Source organism: Pseudonaja textilis, chromosome Z (assembly GCF_049901715.1).
Source record: "Pseudonaja textilis isolate UNSWEBS1 chromosome Z, rPseTex1.2, whole genome shotgun sequence".
Lineage (NCBI taxonomy): Eukaryota > Metazoa > Chordata > Lepidosauria > Squamata > Elapidae > Pseudonaja > Pseudonaja textilis.
Window position 1 is genome coordinate 49,212,647 of NC_142008.1, and position 21,924 is coordinate 49,234,570.

At 36.9% G+C, this 21,924-nt stretch overlaps 1 protein-coding gene across 2 annotated transcripts in view; it reads right to left on the reverse strand.

The window, feature by feature from the left end:
- Positions 1-21,924, reverse strand: part of GADL1 (GAD like acidic amino acid decarboxylase 1) — a 92,273-nt gene that overhangs the window by 59,946 nt on the left and 10,403 nt on the right. The window contains exons 4-8 of one of the 2 annotated variants that reach the window (XM_087916794.1): positions 21,522-21,611; positions 17,792-17,898; positions 16,797-16,912; positions 5,578-5,657; positions 5,415-5,469 (exon numbers count right to left, since the gene is read on the reverse strand). In XM_087916794.1, coding sequence (XP_087772920.1) covers positions 5,415-5,469; positions 5,578-5,657; positions 16,797-16,912; positions 17,792-17,898; positions 21,522-21,611 — 448 coding nt within the window. Of the gene's footprint in view, positions 1-5,414; positions 5,470-5,577; positions 5,658-16,796; positions 16,913-17,791; positions 17,899-21,521; positions 21,615-21,924 lie in introns of both variants that reach the window. The other variant, XM_087916795.1, reaches the window with a different exon arrangement.

Consider the following 21,924-nt stretch of genomic DNA (forward strand, 5'->3'; position numbering starts at 1 on the left):
TTGAAAGGAGAAAGTTTGACTGACCGGATTGAACAGAGAACATCTATTTAAGGTACCTGGAACCTGAATTTTAAAGACTAATACTATTCCTAAAAAAGATTTTAAGCTGCAAAAGAGAAAAGGAAAGGAAACGCAATTGGCTTTTTTCCCTCTAACATTGACAGTTTTAACTGACTTGGAACATTAAGAAGAAGAGATTTGAATAAGAAATTGATACTAATCCACTTTGACATTAATAGGCTATTTCTAGCTGAAAATAAAGTGTCAAAGGGATAAAGATTCTTGGATAATTTAAAAACTTTTTTTAAAAAAAGAAAGAAAGCAGTGGAGGGAAAAAAGAAAAAAGAGGGTGGAATCTGGAAAATGGAGGAGACCACCTGGAACTTAAAAAAAGTTGATAATGGAATTTTAACAAGGCTTGCAAAAGATACATTGTAGCTGAAACTTTGTTACAAGATAACAAAGCCCCTGGAAAGACAAAGTGAGAAAAGAAGCAAGAAACAGTTTTGGATTATTGGATGATTCCTAGAACTTTGGACGGAGGATCCTAATGAAATAAAATAAAATCAATTAGGGGTTGTTTAAATTTTTTTAAAATGGCATCAATCCTTGAAGAGTTAAAAATGAGACTTAAAGAACAAAAAGAAGCACAAGATGGAAGAGGATCGTTTGGCTTCATATTTCAATTTTTAGAAATGGAGATCTTGAACTATGAAAAACAACAAGAAACGCTGGCAGAACAAGAAGGGCAGGACAACGAAGAAGTCATCTTTAATGACCAAGCAATTTTAAGTGGGGTAAAAAAGGGAAAGGGGGGAAAGGGAGTTAAAAACTTAAGCGCTGAAGCAACAACCAAAAAAAAGAGTAATTTGAAAAGTAATCATAATATCAGGAAGAAGCAGAAGGGAGGATCACAGAATCAGATAGAAAAGGGAATTTAGCGGACCTCGCCCGAGCGCGAGACAAATGCTGAAGAAAAAGAAGAAGAAGAAGAAGAAGAAGATAGAAAAGGGAATAAAAAGGGGAGGGAGAAGAAGAGAGGGAAGAGGGAAAGGAAAAGAAGCTACAAAGGACAGAAACAAGATATAGCGGTACAGGAAAAGTGTACAAGAATTAAAGGTATAAACCTATTTAACAGACACAGAGGCAATAGTTAAAATTTAACTTGAGAGGATTCTGCAAGGGTGCATGGGATAGCATTGTTATATTAGAAATAGAAAAGGGTTAGAAAATATGTTAGATGATTAAAGTGATAGAAAAAAATACTATTGATGTGTAGTGGAATATTTGTTTGTAAAGATAATAAGGCTCCCAATGATTTAAAAAGAACAATTAAAAAAAACTGAAAAGAAACATGGAAGATTTTTATCAGTTGACAAGATGAACTTGAATAAGAATAATAACTTTATTGACTACTGTTAATAACTATTGTTTGGTTTTTTTATTTAAAGGCAGTAATAAGTAAAATATGAAATATAGATGATTAAAGTAAATGACAACTGATATTATTAGGTAATGTTTGTTAAAAGAAATAGAAATGTAAAAGATTGTTATTAATATTAATGGCAGAGCTGTACTTGAATAGAATAATTATTCCATTTACTATTGTTATACATATATACTCAGATATATATACATATATACTTTTTTCTTTTAAGAATTTAGTGTGTATTTTTAAGGGAATGTACCAAGCAGAATTCAATTGAAAATAGGTATGTGTTATAAAATAGAGGTTAGAAAATGAATGTTATAACTGTAAAGGTGTAACTTAAATTTTTATATAAGATTTGAAAAAAGATACAAAGGTCTTACACTCCAGTCTAGTAATTACAGGGGAAAATTTGTTTTATGAGAAAAGATAATATGAAATTGTAAACAGGACAGACAAAAGTATAAAAACATTGATTAGAAAGATTTTAAAAATTAGGAAAAGATATGTAATTGAATTAAGAAAGGAATGAGATAATTTAAAATAAGGCTATAGGAAGTAAAGGAAGGGAAAAGCTATTGAAAAAAATTGCAAAAATAGTTATAAGATATGGATTAGAATGTATAAGATAAATATGTATTGAGTTTTTGTCTGTATGGAGAAGTGATAACCCGGGGCCACGCTGTTCTCAAAAAAAGATATTTTATTTGTATTTGTATGTTTTGTGAAAACTTAAATAAAACTTTTATTAAAAAAAAAAAAAGAATCTTGGATGGTATTCAGAAAGAATAAAATAGAAGTAGAACTGTGACAAAAGAAAACAAAGATAGTAATAGCTGCCTTGAGTGCAATTCCAAACATCCTGAGCATCAGTTGAATACCGTCAGCACTGAAAAATCACCATCAGTCAACTGTAAAAGACCCCTTTACTTGGAACAGTTTACATCTTCTGATAATATTTTTAATATTATTAAATAACATCTCATTTCAGGTCCTTGAGAAGGACTCAATAGGTGGACAAAATTGCCAAACCCAATCTAAATATCTGGTTGATGGTACAACAAACCATAATAAGAATACACATCACGAAAATTTGCTGGACAGAAATTAAATTCAAATTAATCTTCATAGAAAAAAGAAATAGCTTTAGGAAATAAAAATCAAATACATGGGTACAGAATGAGTCAAATTAGCTTGGTAATAAAATTGGGAAATGACTTTGAAACAGTAGTTTATTACAAGCTGAATATGAGTCTGCCAGGGGAAATTTCTTTTAAAACAGCAATATAATTTTAGGCTGCATAAACAATAGGTTAATATGTAATTATAGAAATATAATTAGGAATGTAAATGATAATAAGAAATTATAGTTTATTTTTATTCTGTATTGGTCAAAGCCCACTCTGAATATTGTGCCTAGTTCTGGGAATCCCACATTAAAAAGGATTTTGAAAAATTGGAAGAAGTTCACAGAAATGCAATGAAAATGACTAAGAAACTAACTCCCCAGAAGAAGATTAAAGACATTGGAAATATTTAGCCTTGAGGATGCTGAAGAATACTTTCATATCTATTCTTCTACCACAGAAGACAGTCAACAACCGAATCCATTGAAGGGAGACGTTAAAACAGACAAGATATGATGCTATTTTTGACACACAGATTGATATGTGTGCATACATATATCCTTCCATTATTCCAGAATGTATGACATGGGATTACAGGTTTAAATTACAGGAAAGCAAATTCTGACTAAACATTAGGAGAGAAAGAAATGCCTAGTTAGGTCCAACGGATGGTAGAGAACACTTCAATTTGAATTCCTGTGTTGATTACAGAGTTGGATTTGATGTCCTAAAGAGTCCTTTCCAATTATATGATTCTATTCATGTGAGAAGCTGGTAGACTTATCCAATTTTAATTATAAATGTTTTAAAACCAAGTGATTTATTTTTAGTTTAATTGAACTGCACACAGCTTTGCAATTGTTAAAAGGAGTAAAAAGTTGTTATTTACAAATAAATAACAAATCAAGTGTGGGAAGAAAAAAGACATCCTGTATATTAGAAAATTCCACTCCCTTTCTTGTCTCCACACTTCATGTTAGGTCAAACTAATCTCTTATGAATTTAAAAAAAACATGAAACCAGCTTTGTATTTTTGCTTCCTTAAGCAGTTTGAAACTGATCTGTGATTGTATCCAGTTCTCCAGACCACAAAACTCTGAAATGTTTAAAAACAATATATTTCTTATGTCTATATTTCTATTGGTATATAGACATTATGTCATTTTCGAGTAACTTGGGACTTCCAGTTGTTTCTATTGTGATACCTTCATATGGTTAACTGGTGAAAATGATAGAAATGCAGACTTTCCTATAATCTATTAAGCAACACAATAAATATTACTTGCCCCAATGCTAGATGTAAAACAGTGAGATAAAATAATATTTCAACTTCTTATAGTTTCTATTTCAAGTTAATTTTCATTATGGATGATTATTATTTTAAAAAAACACAGAACACCCCTGCAATTATTTTCATTTAAAATAATAAAAATTTCATTGATATTTTCTTAAGACAATGAATAGAATAGTTATTTAATACAAGACTGGTTTGCTTTTCAAAAATAGGTAGCTTGTTTTTTTTTTCTGTTCAAATTGGATGAAATCTCTGATCAAATAATGAACACCGTTAAAGCAGGTATTCTCAACAATCTTAAAGCACAGAATAAGCAAGATATTCCTTATTTTGACACTGGCAGTGAAATAAGCAATGAGAAAAGTTTAGAGCTGCAATATTGACCATTTTCAATGCCAATTTGAGACTCTATTGAAATAAGAAAATAATACCAAGAGTGAAAGAGAGGAACTAGAATAATTCAGGGTCACCTCCCCCCCTTATAATTATGGATTACAATAAAATAAAAAGCTAAAACAAAAATCTATGCTTTCTTCCTATAAATAACATCGATAGACCTCAAAAATGAACTGGGATGGACAATAGTCATTGGGATAGAACATAAGGATCTTTGATGTTCTGAAACCTCTACCATACTGTAAACATATCCAACATTTTGATCTTCTGCAAATCAAAGCATTTGAAAATGTGACTTACTGCAACAGATCTATGCAAAGTAGAGATACTTTACCTTGACAAGGCCTACTATAGGAATAATCCAAACCGTATTGCTAAAGCATTATATGCATCGGAGACAGCATCCTTCTTCAACCGTTTCAGCTATTAAAAGTGTTGAGTGATACAATGTAAAGCACTTTCACTATGTAAAAGGGGGAAGGTTACATTATGTAGTACAGAAATTTTGAAGGCATACTTCAAAGCAAACCAAAACTCTAAATCGGGGTCCCCAACCACCGGTCCCCAGACCGGTACCGGTCTGTGGAACAATTTCTACCGGGCCGCCGGTTTGCTGGGCGCCGCCATCTTGTTTTGATGAAAAAGTGCTTCCGGTGAGCTTTTCCGGGTAGAAAGTGGCGTTTGGGTGCTGAAAGAATCCTCGCGCCTTAGTTTCATCGAGGGGGTGGTGGCTTCAAACAAAACTAAGGTGTGAGGATTCTTTCAGCACACATGGCAAGGTGAGCCGAGTGACCGTCCCGAAGCCGTCGCGAAGCCCATCGACACAGGTACAAAGGAGGAGTTGAAAGTGGCGGGGAGAAGCAGGGGACGGCTGGCTGGCCGGTCGCTCGGCTCGCCTTGCTATGCGTGCTGATGCCGGTACCGGGCCGTGGATGATTTTATGATGCCGGTACCGGGCCGCGGCACAAAAAAGGTTGGGGACCACTGCTCTAGATGATATGCACAGCTCCACTGACCAATCTGTAGACTGAAAACATTATCCCATGTGTGTACTTTCCTGCTTTATCTTGCATTTACTCCCATTTCTGCGCATTTCCAAGCAAAGTGCCCAAAGGATTAGCATTCTCAAAATTCACATGTAGACTCTTTCATACTTTCCCCTTCTCACCTCATTCCTTGCCTGTTGGACTTGTTTCTCCAGTTCCTCAGGAATCATCTTACCTCTATAGGACACAGATGTAAAACTTTTCAGTTATGTTCAACAGGTAATTGTTTACAGTAATACTGCATGGTAAAATGGATTTAATCAATTCAATGTGAAGAATCCTTACCTGTCATCACTTTTGACAAAGTAAACATTTTGTGTGCCAATTCCCAAAAAGGAAGCTGCCTTCTTCACTGAGTAGTGACACTATGTAAAAAAGCAAGATATGTGAAAAATAGTTTTGTTGAATGAAAATCCTCTTTATTATCTTTCCATCTATTCTATTTCCTTCTATTTCTCTTTCATAACTTTAATCAGATTAGGTGACAGATATTAAAGCAGTCCATTGTTGACTTTAGTAAGTCTTCTACTGACTACATATATTATATCATTGTCATTGATAAGGTATTCTGGGTTCATGACAAATTCATGGATTCATGAAAATGTTTGTAGAAACATTTTCAATTAGAAATATCACATTGGATTTTATTTGAATTTAGTCTTATTTCAAACAGAACTATCAAAATCAAAGTAATTTGAAAAGACAAACTAGTCAGTACCAGCTGAATTAAAACTAAGTGGGCTGAAATAACTAAAATATTGAAGTCAATAATTTTAGAAAACACATTCAAGGGGGTAAATTAGGAAATGAATTCAATAGTTTGGTAATTAATAAAATCTTAAGCAGATCTAATTCTGCACTTGAACTGGAATAGTGTCTCTGGTGAGGACATAATTTAAATAACTTAATCCATTTTTCCTTTTTTTTTTCAGTCAGCAAATTAGCTATGCTGATCATACTTTCTTGAGAAAATATTTCCTGATGAAGGAGTACATGTACTCCATATCTGAAACTGAGGTAACAAAAACATTAATCAGCTATGCCTCAAAAAAGCTTGGAATAATTTTAAATATATTTTCTACAAGTCAATAAAAAAACCTGGCAAGGGATCCTGTTCCAGAGGTAGTATTCAACAGGTTCTGACCAGTTCTGCAAATTGGTAGTGGGAGTTTTGAGTAGTTCAGAGAACCGGCAAATACCACCTCTGACTGGAGATTTTACAGTATCCTTCCCCTGCCACATCCACCAAGCCACACCCAAAGAAATGGTAGTAAAAAAATTTGAATCCCACCACTGTCCTGTTCACAGACATATTAAAGAAACAGGATGTGTTAAGTCTCATGAGAAAGCTAAGACTATATGTAATAGTTAATGAAAGACTTATCATGAAACATTAGGAAGTTTTTCAAATCAAATCAAATAATCTTTATTTCTTCCTGCTCATGATCATCTACCAGACTCAAAATCTTTCTTATCATTTCAAAGTGATACTCCTGATTCTGAAAAATAGTTATTATAATATGATCACAAGAACTTATTGGCCAAAACTTCTATGTTTTTTTTCTTCATTTTTTAATCGCTGGGATATAAAATTTCCCCTTTGTCATGAAAACATGCACACATATTTTATATAAAACAAGAATAGCATGTAAAGACTTTCCTCAGAATATGGAATTTATCATCTGTACAGTATTTTAAAAGCAGAAATACTCAAAAATGAGTGGGCCCTTTTCCTCACAGGCATTCAGAATAAAAGCAAGAAACGTCCAAATGGTCCAGAAGCTTAATCATATTGTTGACCTCTGCACCTTCATGCTCTATCACTATATGTGCTTCATCAAAAATGACTACCAAACAAAATGATTCTTTGTTTTACATTGGTTCTCATATTTAACAACTATAAAAGCTTAGGTCAATCTATGTTGCATTCCTTGGAAAAGTTGGATTCAATTTCAAAACAACTAGAAAAATAGTACACCTGAAATGCCCTATACCTACAACTTTCACATTAATAAAGTAGTGCACAAAAGTTGCACGTTCATGGGTATTTTTAATTATTGACTTGACTCAGTGATGAATCCCAAAAAATCTGCAGAGGTTCACAGAGTTCCCAAATGATCTCTAAAGTCTATGAGATTTGAGATCTTTTCAATAGAACAATAAATCTGACTCTTTAAAAGCAGAGGAAATAGAGCAAATCTTTAGTGTTATTTAAGAGTTAATATATTTGCCAACAATGGTGAACAAAGTCTTAAATTGTTTCTTTACATATAGTAAGTAAAGCCAGGTGGTTAATTAATTCAGTTTTCCTCCAGAGAATTCACACAAATGTAATTATAAATGAACATAATTATGAAAAATCTGCAGCACTTCAATATGTGGCATGAATATATTAAAGTTATTCAGTGTGTCTCATTTTTTAAATGAGAATCAACTCATGATAGTTCCTCTTTTTTGCACAAGGAAGTCTTTTTTCCCTTATTTTTAATGAAGTGCATAAATATAGCATCAGCTACCATCAATCAGTCATTTCTAATATGACACTTTCCGAAAACCTGTGGAATTTATTAATTTGTGCTGCTTTCTGAATAACATACATAGGTAAATAAATAATCTTCTGTTACTGAATTACATCAATAATGAAATAAGCCTGGGTGGTGCTTCCATCGGTAATGGACTGAGACCATGATTGTGTGTGGCTTTGATCCATATTTGTCCTGTTGGAGGGGTCCCAAACAGAACAGGATCCATCTCAGAGGGATGGGGAAAGAGGAGGAGACCACCAGCTGGGTCGAGGGGAGCCACATCTCCCCTTCCTGACTAGGTATACTCCCCTCAAAGACAGGAGTAAGTGGCTGTCTTTAATGGCTGCCCTGAAGACGGGAAGCTATCTGGGAATTAAGTTTGTGCTAGTGTCAGATATACGTATCTGTCATTTCTTCAATGAAAGAAGAAAAGGGAGGGGGAGACTGATAAAGAAATCCTTGATGTAACCTGAATATATTTAATCTTATATTGAATTTGTATAACCTACACATGATACAATGGAGGGATGAAACCCAGATGGCCAGAACCTATCACCTCTGAGAGAGACAGCCAGGAGATGAAGAGACCATAAAAATTCCACAGTGAGATGTGTCCTGGGAAACTCTGGAAAAGATAGTTCTAAAAAGGGGGTGGGGGAATTAGGTATGCCATGGGAAATTCTGAAAAAGATTGTTCTAAAAAGGGGGTGGGGGGGAATTAACATGTTGGCTCTTTGTTTTACTAAATACACATCAAGATAAGGGGATGGGTTTTAAACTCCCTTATCTATCTCTGCATACCTGAGAGACCTTAGATGCTGCTTTTAACCCCTACATGAATTGTCTCATCTCAATAAAGGATTCCTTTTGATACGTTTTGGTAAGTTTTCAGAAGTTCCTTCTAGTTGATTGATTGGGAAACGTTCTGTAGCCTGACAGCTGGAGCTGTGAAGAAGTGGACAGCAAGGAAACCATGCATAATTTATGGACATAAAGATACCCCAGAATTAAGGTGTAAAGAATTTTTCTAAAAGGATTACAAAGTGGCGATCAGAGAGAGAGAAAAGCAAGGTGGAAATAAATAAAAAGGGATTTGAATTTTGACAGGAGCTAAATTGAAGGAGGAAGCTGGAAGAAAATTTGGACAAACATATGATTCTGGCACTAAATAGGCATAATTAAACATTGAACTTGAATGTGCCTAAAGGAAATGATTAATAATTTGGACTTATTGAATTTTTGAAACTTAAAAGCCTCAAATAAATGTTGGAAAAGTGGAAAGAAAGGGTGGAATTTGGATGTAACAGAGAGTGCCACCTAATGGTAAAGGAAAATTGCAGTGACTTTTTAAAAAAAGTGCCTGGTTCTTTCAAAATTGAAACTTGATACAAAACAAGAGGAACTTTGTTACAATAAAATTGAAACCCTGAAAAATGACAACATAGAATATTAAGATAAAAGAAAGAAGCGTGAAGAAATTACTCTGGGACTGCTTGGTGATTTTGACATAAATTTAAACTTATGGATGTTGGACTATTTGATGATTTTGGAAAAAACTTAAAAGAGGAATTAATAGAAGTTGATCATTGGAAATGAACATCAAAGATGCTGGTCGAATTAAAATACTGGACAATTGGTTTGGACTTAAATATAAAGAAAGGGATAAAGAAAATATAAAAGAAGTGTCTAAAAATGGCAAAACTAAAAATGGAATTAAGAAATATAAAGGAAATGTTACATGAAAGAAATGAATCGTGCTATATTGCCTTACAATTAATAGAAATGGCGATTCTGGAGAACAAAGAACAACAAGGAGTGCCAGAAGGGGAGGAGCTGATCAAAGAACAAGCCAGCTTCAATGAACAAATGGAGCAATGAACATTAAAACAAAGGGAAAAAAGAATGGGAATTAAAACTTGGAGGTTTGAGGAGGTAATTAAAAAGAGAAATGTCTTGAAAGCCAAACAAAGAAAAAGGAAACTGCAGAAAAGGGAATTACAGAAGAAAGTTTTAAAGAGGGAGTGGGTTAAAAATTGGAATAAGAAAAGGAAGGAAAAAATGAAGGGGAGAAGAGGTAATAAGAGAAAGAAACACAAAACAAGGAGATATGGAAACCAAACAAAAACAATAAGAAATTGTTTAGTCAGGACACATAGAGACAATGGATAGATAAAGAATAAAGAAAAGACATTCTGCAATGTGTTGTAATACATAAGAATATAGTTTTTAAAAGTTAATGAAACTGATATATTTTGTTCTAATTGGCTTCTTTTTTAAGGAATATTGTTAATTTATATATGGATATAACAAATAAATGTGAAGCTATGATAAGAAGATGAATTATATTTAATAAAACTAATACAGTTAAAATGAATTATGAGGATCCCAGTGAAAAGACTAATATCAGTTTCTATAACTAATTGAATAGATCAATATATTTGAAATAATTAATGATTTAAAAAGTAAATGAGAGAAAAGAATACCATGCAAAATCTTGCTTAATATACATATATGCATATAGTAGTTAGGAGATTTTTGTTATTAGACTAGAATGTGATAATTATATAGTGATTATATTATGATAAACTTTGATTATGGATTAAAGGGGAATAAATTGAGGGATGTATAAGATAAAAGGGTGGCTTGGTGGGCATGGCAGGGGAAGGATACTGTAAAAACTCCATTCTCACCCCACTCCAGGGAAGATACTGCAAAATCCTCATTCCCTCCCCACCCCACTAACCTGCTTTCAAGCTCCATTCTCCTGTGCAGGACAACAAAAGAAGACCCGGCCAAGCAGCTAGGACTTGGGAGACAGAGAATAGATAGGGGTGGGGCCGGTCAGAAGTGGTATTTGCCAGTTCTCTGAACTACTCAAAATTTCCCCTCCCAGTTCTCCAGAACTGGTCAGAATCTGCTGAACCTGCTGAAGTGTACTCAGCTAAGATTTTGATTCTGGAATTAGAATCTTATTTTTATTCACCTATTAAGCTTAGCTGAAAGAAGTATGAGACTAAATTCCAAGAAAATGCCAAACCTCTTCACACTCAGATAATAAGAGATCAGCAAAATCTATAGTGCTATAAAGTCAGACCATTGAATCACCAATCTTGGAAGAGAACTGATTTTTTCAGGATTCAAAGCCAATTTATTATTATTTTTCTTTAAAAAGACACCACTTAGTCCAAATATAATGAGAAAATGTAGTTAGGACAAAAATGAAAATTGGCACTTCTAATCTTCTCATATGCATGAGATAGGCAAGCAAAGAGAGAGAAGTAGGGAAGGGAGAAAGAGAGAAGAAAGGGGAAGACAGTTAACACTGTCTTATGCTGGCATTTTTGTAACCACATAACATTGTTTATCATTATGTCTGACACTGAACAAAGTCAACCAAGCATAGTGATCATAAAAGGAACATAAAAGGGAGTTAAACTGCTGTGCCAGGAAAACTGCAGAATCAACAAAGTGCAAAATGTCCCTTTAAACAATAAATACATATACATATGGATACACAATGGTAGGATTCAGCCAGTTAACACCGATTCCGGTGAACTGTTAGCTAACTTTTTGAGCAGTTCAGCAAATTGGTTGTTGGAAGAAACAGTGTTTTGTTTTCCCACCTTACAGAGTTCCTGTCAGGAAGGCAGGAAGGAGACATTTTGGTGTGCCTGTGTGGGTGTTTCTAGCCTAATCCTTATCTTTATTGCCCTGCTTAAGTATTTTAACTGCCTCTGCCATTAAGCTTTGTTACATTGTAACTGGTAATGTTTTTTGCAAGTAGACTTAATGTAGACAGAGCTGCTTTTCTTGCATTTTTTTTCTTTGCTGGTACTTTTATTAGGGGCTTGACTTTCCTAAAGGGAAATGGTTGTTTTACTGGTTCCTGGCACTGTCCTTTTGGGGTGTACTTCCTACCTCTTGGATGCAAGCTTGGCACTGATATTTTTATTTCCTTCATGGAGGCATGTGATTTTTCCTTGAATCTGGATTATTTCCTTAGGATATCTTTTGAGGCAAGTGAGATCAGCCGGTATTTTGAAAATGGATCTAAGGATTACTTCTGAATGGGAAAGGGTGCTTTGTCAGTTCACTGAGCACTCTCTTCTCTATAGAAATTCTTCAGTTATGCAAGTTCTTGATTTTCAGAAATCCCAGTTGCCTTTTGAAAAAGCACCTTTGGGACAGGAGTCTCTTGCATTGCTTCATAGTTGCCAAGGCACATGATTACTCACTGATAGTAAGATTTTTTTAAAAAAAGGAGATAGGGGTGTGGATGCTCCCTCCAATTCATTTTAGTTTTCTCTCATGATAATAAGGTTTAGTAACATGACACTAGACTTGAACTTTATTTAAATATATGCGATATATACTAATTTTATTGTGATCCTGACAAGCTTGGAAGGGCAGAGAGTTGAGCCTGGGCCCCCTGTATACTTCATAAATTTGTCTCTTAAGCTTGGCATTTTGTAGCCCAAGTGTGCCCACCCACTTTCTGAAGAGCTTAAATGAATTCTCTGCTAAAGGGTTCCCCTCTATGAGCAAGGGTTGGCTGCTAATAGTCATCATTGCATTTTAACTATTTTACTCCTCAAGGTGCTCTGGCACTCTGCCTGATTTGTAACTCTGAGTTGTAGGTATTGCTGATGAAAAGGAAAGTATTCAGACCAAATGGTTTAGGTTTGGGTATGTATGGGTTCAGTTGTACATTCGTTTAGGGTCCAGTGAATATGAGGTAGATTGAAGTCACCAAAAAAGATAAAAGCGTATGGGCAGGATGTTGCCCATGTTAGTAGTGAATTTAACTTGTTTCATGTTCGATGTCATAATAAGGGGCTCTGTAACATAGTAAGAATCAAAATATATATTTAAGGACAGTTCACAGACAATGGTATCAGGAAGAGCAAGCTCCTGGGTAACTAGGATGTTTTTTAGATGTAGGGACTTTTTATAGAAGATAGCAACACCAGCTCCTCTACGGATTTCATGATCTGATTGGTAAACATGATAGTCTCTTATTGTGGTAATGGAGTCAGGGAGAGATGCATTGAGCCATGTTTCACAGTCAAATATGATGTCGAATTTAGCCATATTTAGTAAGAGGAGAAATTCAGGTATTTTATTTACAAGGCTTCTTGCATTGAGTAGCTTGCATTTAAGGCTAGTTGTAGTTGGAATTGAGGTAGTTAGGGGTGTGCGTGCCTAGTTTTGAGTGATGGTGGATTGTATGAGATAGGGTTGGATGTGGAGTTGTGTGGGTTGTGTGACTTACCTTTGATACAATCAGCACGGTAGTCAATGTACAGATCCTTCTCTCCATTGTCTAGATGTTTTTTGAGTTCTGTGCAGAGTTCATGGGAGCGGATTCTTTGCAGTATGGATAAGTCTGGTCATGAGCGAAGTTTGTTATGGATGTGATTGGTTTTAACAATGGCATTTATTGTATGAATAAATATCCATTTGCTGGACTCATTTTTGCAAACAACTTTACAGAATCTTGGAGTCGCCGAGCCACCATTGTATTTGAACTCGAGACCATCTCTGGTTATTTCAATGATATCTTCTTGCATTGAGTAGCTTGCATTTAAGGCTAGTTGTAGTTGGAATTGAGGTAGTTAGGGGTGTGCGTGCCTAGTTTTGAGTGATGGTGGATTGTATGAGATAGGGTTGGATGTGGAGTTGTGGGTTGTGTGACTTACTTTTGATACAATCAGCACGGTAGTCAATGTACAGATCCTTCTCTCCATTGTCTAGATGTCTTTTGAGTTCTGTGCAGAGTTCACGGGAGCGGATTCTTTGCAGTATGGATAAGTCTGGTCATGAGTGAAGTTTGTTATGGATGTGATTGGTTTTAACAATGGCATTTATTGTATGAATAAATATCTGTTTGCTGGACTCATTTTTGCAAACAACTTTACAGAATCTTGGAGCCGCCGAGCCATCATTGTATTTGAACTCAAGACCATCTCTGGTTATTTCAATGATATCTTCAGGAGAGATGTTTGTTGTATTGGAGTTGCTTATGATATTGTGAACTTTGGTGATATCATGAGATTTGTTGGTGTCTTCAAGACCAAATAAGACAGCATTTGGATGTTTCTGATCACATTCCATTATGTCTCTGATGAGTAAGGGGATATCATTTGTGGCATTATTTGATGGGATAGTGATTATTTGTGGCTGTAGTTTATGGTTATTTTTGTTTGTAGTTGTGATTGTAGTTGAGGTAGTAATTGTGGTAATGGTTGTTGAGTTGGGATTTGATTTTGAGCTGTAAGGTATTCGCTTATCTGAGCTGTATTTTTTTTTTCAAGAGAGATTAGGCTTGCTTGTATAGTTGTTTCAAAATATGTTGCTAAGCGTTCTTCTATTGAATGAATGAATGATTCAGAGCTTTCACTCTGTCAGACAGAGTACTTAGTTTGTTTAGCTTAGGTAAACATGATGGACATAGACAAGGAAATGTATCTGATGTTTGTAGATCAGCTAGGTTTTTGGTTAAATTTAAGCAGGTAAGGTGGGCTTGATTGTCACATAGGTGGCATTTAATGTTATTTTTGCTTTCATTGATGGTTTCAAGACATTTGAAGCATGTGCAGGAGTCTGGGAGGTCTTTGGTAGAGATATTATTTTTTTGTTAGTGTTTGGTAGTGGAGGGTTTGGAATTTTTGACTGGCATGGTCAATGACAATAGTACACTAAACAATTACAATAGCTAATTAATGTGATAGGTAATTATTTAATGAATGTTAGTAATTAATAAATGTTAATTGATAAGTTAAAGAACAAATCAAAAGTAAGCTTACTTATTACCAAAAAGTAAAACAATCAATCAACTAGATAATCAATTATACAGTATTAAATCACTATCAATCAATAAATCAGTAAATTATTGGTCATTTAACAATTAATTATTATACTATTAAATAATAAATCAATTATTTTAGACAAAGCATTATCAATAATTGGTCTTGAGCTAATGAAATAGTGGAGGTAGTGAAGTATTGGAGGTTGGTAGTGAAAAGTTCCTTTGTTTTTCTTTAAAGCCACGCTGTTTGTTTTTTGTTTTGTTTTGTTTTTAAAGAGGAAGTGTTGCTTCAGGGAGCTTTGTTAGTGTTCTGTGGAAGACTCTTTTATCAGTTACGTATTATTAGATCATGGAGATCTTCCAATCAGCTGCTTGATAGATTTGAATGAAGAAGATTTGAATGAACTCTCCAATCATCTACTTGGGAGTTTGGAATGGATGAGATTTGGGTGGGTTTAAGTGGAGGCTGTCCAATCAGCTGATTGGGATTTTAATGGAGGCTGACCAGTTGGGTGATTTAAATGGAGCCTGTTTAAGAGATTATTCTTCTCAGATAGGATCTATCGATTCTCCGTGACTCTCCTTAGTTCTCTGCAATTCTCGGCCATTCAGAATCACACTCTCCTGCTCTCGTCCAGTCCCGGCTGTTTTTTGGATGTTTAGGATCACCTTCTCTGTCAGTTTCATCTCTTTTACTGCGTTCAGAATCACGCTCTCCACCAGTCACAGCTCATTCCATGCCACTCATTCCATGCCACTCAGAATGGCTCACTCTCAGAATCACTTTCTCTGTGTCAGAATCACACTCTCATCTAATCCCAGCTCGTCCTGGTTCTTTGCACTATCTGCTCTCCACTCTCCACTCTCTGCATGCTCTTTGCACTATCCACACTATTTGCTATCTGCCAGTCCCAGTTCTTTACAATTCTCACCCGTTCAGAATGGCGTCCTACGGAATGGAGTCTTGGACTCTTCGCAAGAACCAAAAATAATAATAAATGAACTGGTTTCTTCATTAAAAACTATTATTAGAGAGCAACTTGCCAGTTAGGAGAATTGAAAAAGAAGAAGTAAGGAAAAACACATACAAAAATAGGTGGAAAAAAGTTACCACGAGTTTTCTCAATTTTCCCATTCTATTTATCCAAGAACCAAGGAGCACCTGCTAATTATCAAAAACCAGCAGAGTCAGCTAAGCAACCTCAATTAGAAACTGCACTTAAAATATTTTAGGTGTGGCATTTGATCAAGTAGAAGACATAGAACACTAACAGGAAGTGGTTGCTCGTAATATTTTAAGAGCTTTTTAAAAATTTAATTATTTAATTATATCTGCGCTGCTAATTTTTGGAAATGAATTATGCTGCCAAAATGCAATGTCATATTTCCTCTCTGGAAAAGCATAAAAATGAACCTTCTACAGTACCTAGACCAGTATTTTTTAAACTCAGCAGCTTTAAGATGCATGGACTACCTGCACAACATTTTCCAAGGGAATTCTAGCAGTTGAAGTACAGACTTTTTAAAGTCTGTTAAACTCAAGGCCCACAGGCTGGCTCTTACCCTGGGGGTGCTTAGATCTGGCTCATGGGGTTGCCCTGGACATCGAAAAGGACTGGCCCACACCACTTCTGCCAGCAAAAATGAAGTTCAGGGGGGCTCCCTGGGCTCCATTTTGCATGGCCCTCTCCCTGAGCTGCAGGAGACAATGTGCCAAAAACAGGACCCGGGGGATGGGCATGCCCCCCCCAGCTCTATTTTCACTGGCAGAGGACTAGTAAAATAAACTAAAGCACTTGGCTACCACAGGTGCCCTGGCACTAGTGACATTGAGCTGTCCATGCCCATCCTATCCATGTCTACCCCAGCCATGGACACCTCGACCCCCGATGTGGCCCTCAAAAAATTAAGTTTGACACCCCTGGTTTAGAACTTCAGTAAAGGAAACAAAGGTTCAGTAAGCAGAAATATTTCCAATAAAGCTTTTTGAGACTTTTCAAATCTTACCAGTACTTCACGTCAGACTAGATATTGCTTGCCAGAACCTTTTTAATATCCTAGTTTTGATTTAATGTCTGTGTACATATATGCTGGTTCTTTTTGCAACCTTTTATGCATATTTTCCTGCTCAAAAGTACTATGCTAGAAAAGTTGTAAGAAAAGTTAATTACCTCTTCTGATGTAAACAGAACCAACTGAGGTATCCCAGAAAGGCCTTTTTCTTTTATGTCAGGAAAATATTTATATCTTGCCAAGTTCATTGCATACATATTGGAAACAGAGCCACCTTAAAAAACAATTACATATATTAATAAATATTTCAGATTCTCAGCTGTAAAATTTACAAGTATCCAGCTATAAATGTTGTATGGCTATAAGTGCTTCTTGCACATTGAGAAAATCATATGACTACAAGCAGAATATTTACGTCTCAGACAGCATAACACTGTAAGAACTAGAATGAGTTTTGTAATACAATAATTTCTTGACTTCATTCATTCAGCAACTGTTAAAAGTTACACTGGTGCTGAAAAAATGATGTATGACTAGCTCCTGTAGTTCTAGCCCTGTCAGCAACCCATGGTCATATGATCACTATCCAGGTGCTTGGATAGTAGCTCATCATTATGCCATTGCATGGAGCCAAAGTCACACGATCTATTTATGACTTTTCCTGTTGGCTCCCCACAAGCAAAGGCAATGGGGGGAAGTTAGCAGGAAAGTCAAAATTCATTCCAGTAAGTAGCTCCCACCCACAGCACATCACTGCCCATGCAGTGCCTCTGCCAGGCCTCCTAGAACTTTCCCTAGTCAACTACCGCCAATAGAACCTCCCATCCCCACCCCCACCCCCTTTTGAGCAACTCCTTATTGTTTACCTGGCTCTTCTATCCCTTTCTGCATTATGGCAACTGAGACAGCTGGGATTACCATCACTAAGTGCAAGTGATGTTGCATTTTACAACAGCACTGCTTATCAATGGCAATTCTGGTTCCAATTGCCATTTTAACCTGATCCTAACATGTGAACTACATGTATAAAAAGCCACCCGCTATAAGCAACAGGATAGTCCAGAAGGTAAAACAATACATGATGCTACAATGTATAAATTATATAGTTGTTATGCAGCCACTGCCATATTTCTTACATTAAGGAACATCATACCTGGATTAAATATACCATCTCCTCCTTCCCATCCAATATATTCAATCATTTTCTTTAGGACTGCTTCTTCCACTAGCAAAAATACTGGAGAAATTTCATAGGTATATCTGAACGAAGGAGAATGTGACAAGAAACTGTTTTACTTAGTTGAGTTTTATCAAATGTATGAAATTAAAAAGAAAATTAGCAGATAGTATGAGTATATAATTGATTCCTTCCTACTCTGCAATGCAGCCAAGATTTTTATAATAGATTTGAAAGACATCGATGACATAAAATTTTAACTTGAGATATAAATCGCTCTAGTCTGTCTTGATCATTTTAAATGCTAAGTCCTACTACTTCATTTCCCAAGTTCATAATCGAGGTTGGATGTAATTAATGGATTCTCCATCCATGCCCTGTATTTGAAGTATTTCAAATCCTTTGGAATCTAATTCCTGTTAATTTATTATGCTCCATAGAATACTGGTATCATTATATTGACCTTAATATACAATCTGGCCGTGTAAATTTCTCTCACCCCACCATTTAAAATTGTAGACCCAGAGGTCAACAAAATATCTACATATTCCTGATCTGACCAATGTTGCTATATGTTGCAAATAAAATTAATGTGGAACAATTAATACACAGATTCTATTAAATCTAAATTTTGTAGTTTGTAAATTTCATTTACCATCTAGAGCAGACATGTCAAACTCAAGGCCTACAGGCCAGATCTGCCCCATGATGTGGTTAGATCTGGCCTGTGGGGCCATCCTGGAGATATCGAAGGACCAGCTCCAGCCACCTTTGCCCTGGACGGGTCACTCCCCTGGGCACAAGCACAAGAGGCAGCGAGCGCACAGGAGCTTGCATCCCCAGTGAAAAGGAAGCAATCAGAACACCTATGTGGCAAAACGGTCACCCAGGATGCCAGCCACCATGCACTTGCCACCTCACCCAGGGAGAGTACCTGGTTGGGATGAGGTGGACAGGGGCTGAGGTGTCGGGGACAGCCTCTTACTGTCTCTAAGGCAGCCCTACAGCCAGATCTAAGGCTGACTATGTTCCGATCTGGGTGGCTGGCACAAAGTTGATGTAGATCAGTGTGTAGTAGAGCCCCACTAGCAGCGTAGCGCCTGCCACCAGCACCTCCACCACCTCTATGGCCCACTTGCCGATCCAGCCTCCAGTTGGCCCCACAGTCCATAAGCACTCATCTTTCACTGGGATGGCCCCTGCTCTAAGTGGGAAAGCCACGGCTACCAGCAGCATGTGGCCTGGACACGGAGAAAGGGAGAGAGAGAGAGAGGAAAGAAGGAAGAAAGGAGATGGGAATGATAAGGAGACAGGGAAGGAAGAAGGAGGAAGGAAGGAAGGAAGGAAGGAGGCCTCATTATAGTCTTACATGCAAATGGCCCTAAGAGGACAACCATACCCTGACGTGGCCCTCAATGAAATTGAATTTGACACCCTGATCTAGAGGTTCTTATAGCATTCAAGTGAGAGGATACAGACAAAAATAAACTGTGAAAACAGTTTGTGAGAACTGTGATTTTGAATAAAGGACAGTGTGATTACAGTTTCCTAGGAAAACAAAGTTCAGTTCATCTAAGACACCGTTTCTCAATTTTGGCAATTTTAATGTGTAGACTTCAACTTGCTTGATTTCAACCAGCAGTTGAAGTGCATGGTATGTTAACATTGCAAGAGACATGTTGTTCTAAGAACTGTTGAGATACATGTACCCAGATTCACCTTGTCCTATCTCAGTTGAGAAAACGTGTACTTTCTTCTAATTCTTATAAAGAGACAAAGGACTTTTTAATTTGAAGCATCAAAATCCACCACTGGTTCATTGAAAATGTGAGTGTGTGCACATGTGTGCACACAAAGCTTCCACGCAGATGTGTGTGCATGGCTTCTACACAGGCATTTGCGCATGGCTTCTGTGCAGGGATGCACACATGACTTCCATAGAGGCACAAGCGCACGGCTTCCATGCATGTGCTGCTTTTGCCACGCAGCAAGGCTTGATGGAACAGTGTTTCGGGGGCTGCTCTGCTCCATCTCTGCTCTCCACTGCTGCTCTTGCTGGGGGAGCAGATTGAAATTTAGCAGTTGTCGGCCGCCACTTTGTGTCCTCTAAGTGCCATCTGGAAAGCGCTGCAGCACAGAGAAGCAGCAGCCATGTTGAAAGCTGTTTCTCTTAGCTGCAGCACTTTCTAGATGGGACTTAAGAGGACCCAAAGTGGTGACTGACAGCTGCTAAATTACAATCTGTTCTCCTAGCAAGAGCAGCAGTGGAGAGAAGCACCTGCTGATCTGGAGAGCACATGGAGCATCTCCATGAGCGAAGACTCGGTGGCAAGGGATGGAAGAAGCGGTTGCAACTCTGCTGCAATGCTTTCCAGATGGATCTTCTTGAAGATAAGAAGAACCATCTGATCCATTCCCAAATCACTTTGGCCTTTCTGTACCCACACCCCCAGCAACCCTTCGATCTAGCATGGAAGGCTGCAGGCTGAATAAATTGCTTCAGCCCATGGGAGTAGTTTAAGGCCAGAGGGGCAGCAGCATGCAGGTGGAAGCCCAGGGCAAGGCTGGAGCTGTGGAATGGTGCATTCCCGAACTCAACTGAGGTGAACAGTGAGCGGGTAGTGGCAAGGGCAGAGCCAGGGAATGGTGTGTTCCTCGACCTGGCTGAGGCAAATGGTGAGTGGGTGGCATGCATTGCTTACCTTTGGTGAGCAGAGGAGGCGAGGCACAGAGATTAGCTGGGCCACATGGTGAAGGCAAGATCAGGTCAGGGTAGAGTGGGCAGGACTGGGCAGGTTGGGTGGGGCCAGCCAGTGGTTTAATTGGTTCTATGAGAGAGTGCTTTGCACAGGAGCAGAACAGTAATCAAAGACCTCTCTCGGTGTCAGCACTGGTCGAGTGAGCTATTTTTAGCTCAGCTAAGGCACAGCAATCTGCTCTGCTACGTGAATCAGCTGAGCTAAAAAACAAGGGTTTTTAACCTTATTTAGGGCAGGAAAGGGCAAGAGTGTGGGCAGGTGGCCGGGGCCAGTCAGAGATAGTCTTTGCCGGTTTTCCGAACTACTCAAAATTTTTGCTACCAGTACACCCAAATCGGTCCAAACCAGCTGAATACCATCTCTGGGCATATGGACACAATGCACCCTCATATAGTCACTGACTCATTTTTCAACCACTTGCAGTTACAACAGTAACTTTGAAAAAGTAACTTTGTGACCAAGTCTTACATTTACAACTTTCACTGGTCTGTAAATAAGGAAAACTGAACTAAAATAATAAGCATAAGCATCATGGTTTCACTTAGCTACCAATTTGTATAATGATATTGCTGGTCCAAATATCGTCACTAAAAGGTCACTTGTATTTAACTGCTCTGTTAACAAATGATTTCTGGTCAAATAGAGTGCTTCATACAGTTATGAAAAGATAAACTCAGGAAAGATGAGAGAGAAAAATATTTAGAGAACATTTAATCTTTTAAAGGAAAGAAGAAAAATAAGAACTAAAAATGAACCAATTAAAAAGAACACTTCTAATTAATAGATTCAAAGAATCCTTTATAATTTTAATGTAGGCTCTCTAGGGAGTTAATAGACCAATCCACTCAATATCTGCAATATGCACCCCATCAATGTTATTAATAGAAATTTAAAGGAAATAGAATCTGCCATGATTCTGCACTGCAAATTCAACAAAATACACTTACACACTTGGGTTTAATGCCTCCATAATGAAACGTGCTGCTAAAGAATAATAATCAATACCAGCATAGAGCTGATTAAAAATCTTGGGTGATCTGTAAATAATGATGACAAAGATATATATCTGATTAGCACTAGTGATCATTGAAAAAGATAATGTAATCCAATTCACACATATTGCCAAGGTGCAGCTGCAGAGCTCATCCATAAACATACAATAAAAAAATGTAGTGGTTTAGAGATGATTCATGAACCCAACTCAGAACTTCTTCATTATAATAGGTGTTTGCAGTCAGATTTTTCTTATACAATGTAAACCTTTTTGTTAGCAAAGGAGAGAAAGGAAAACAGTGAAAGGCACAGAGAAACTTGAACGTGAGAGTGAATCCTCTGTATCTACTCCAATTT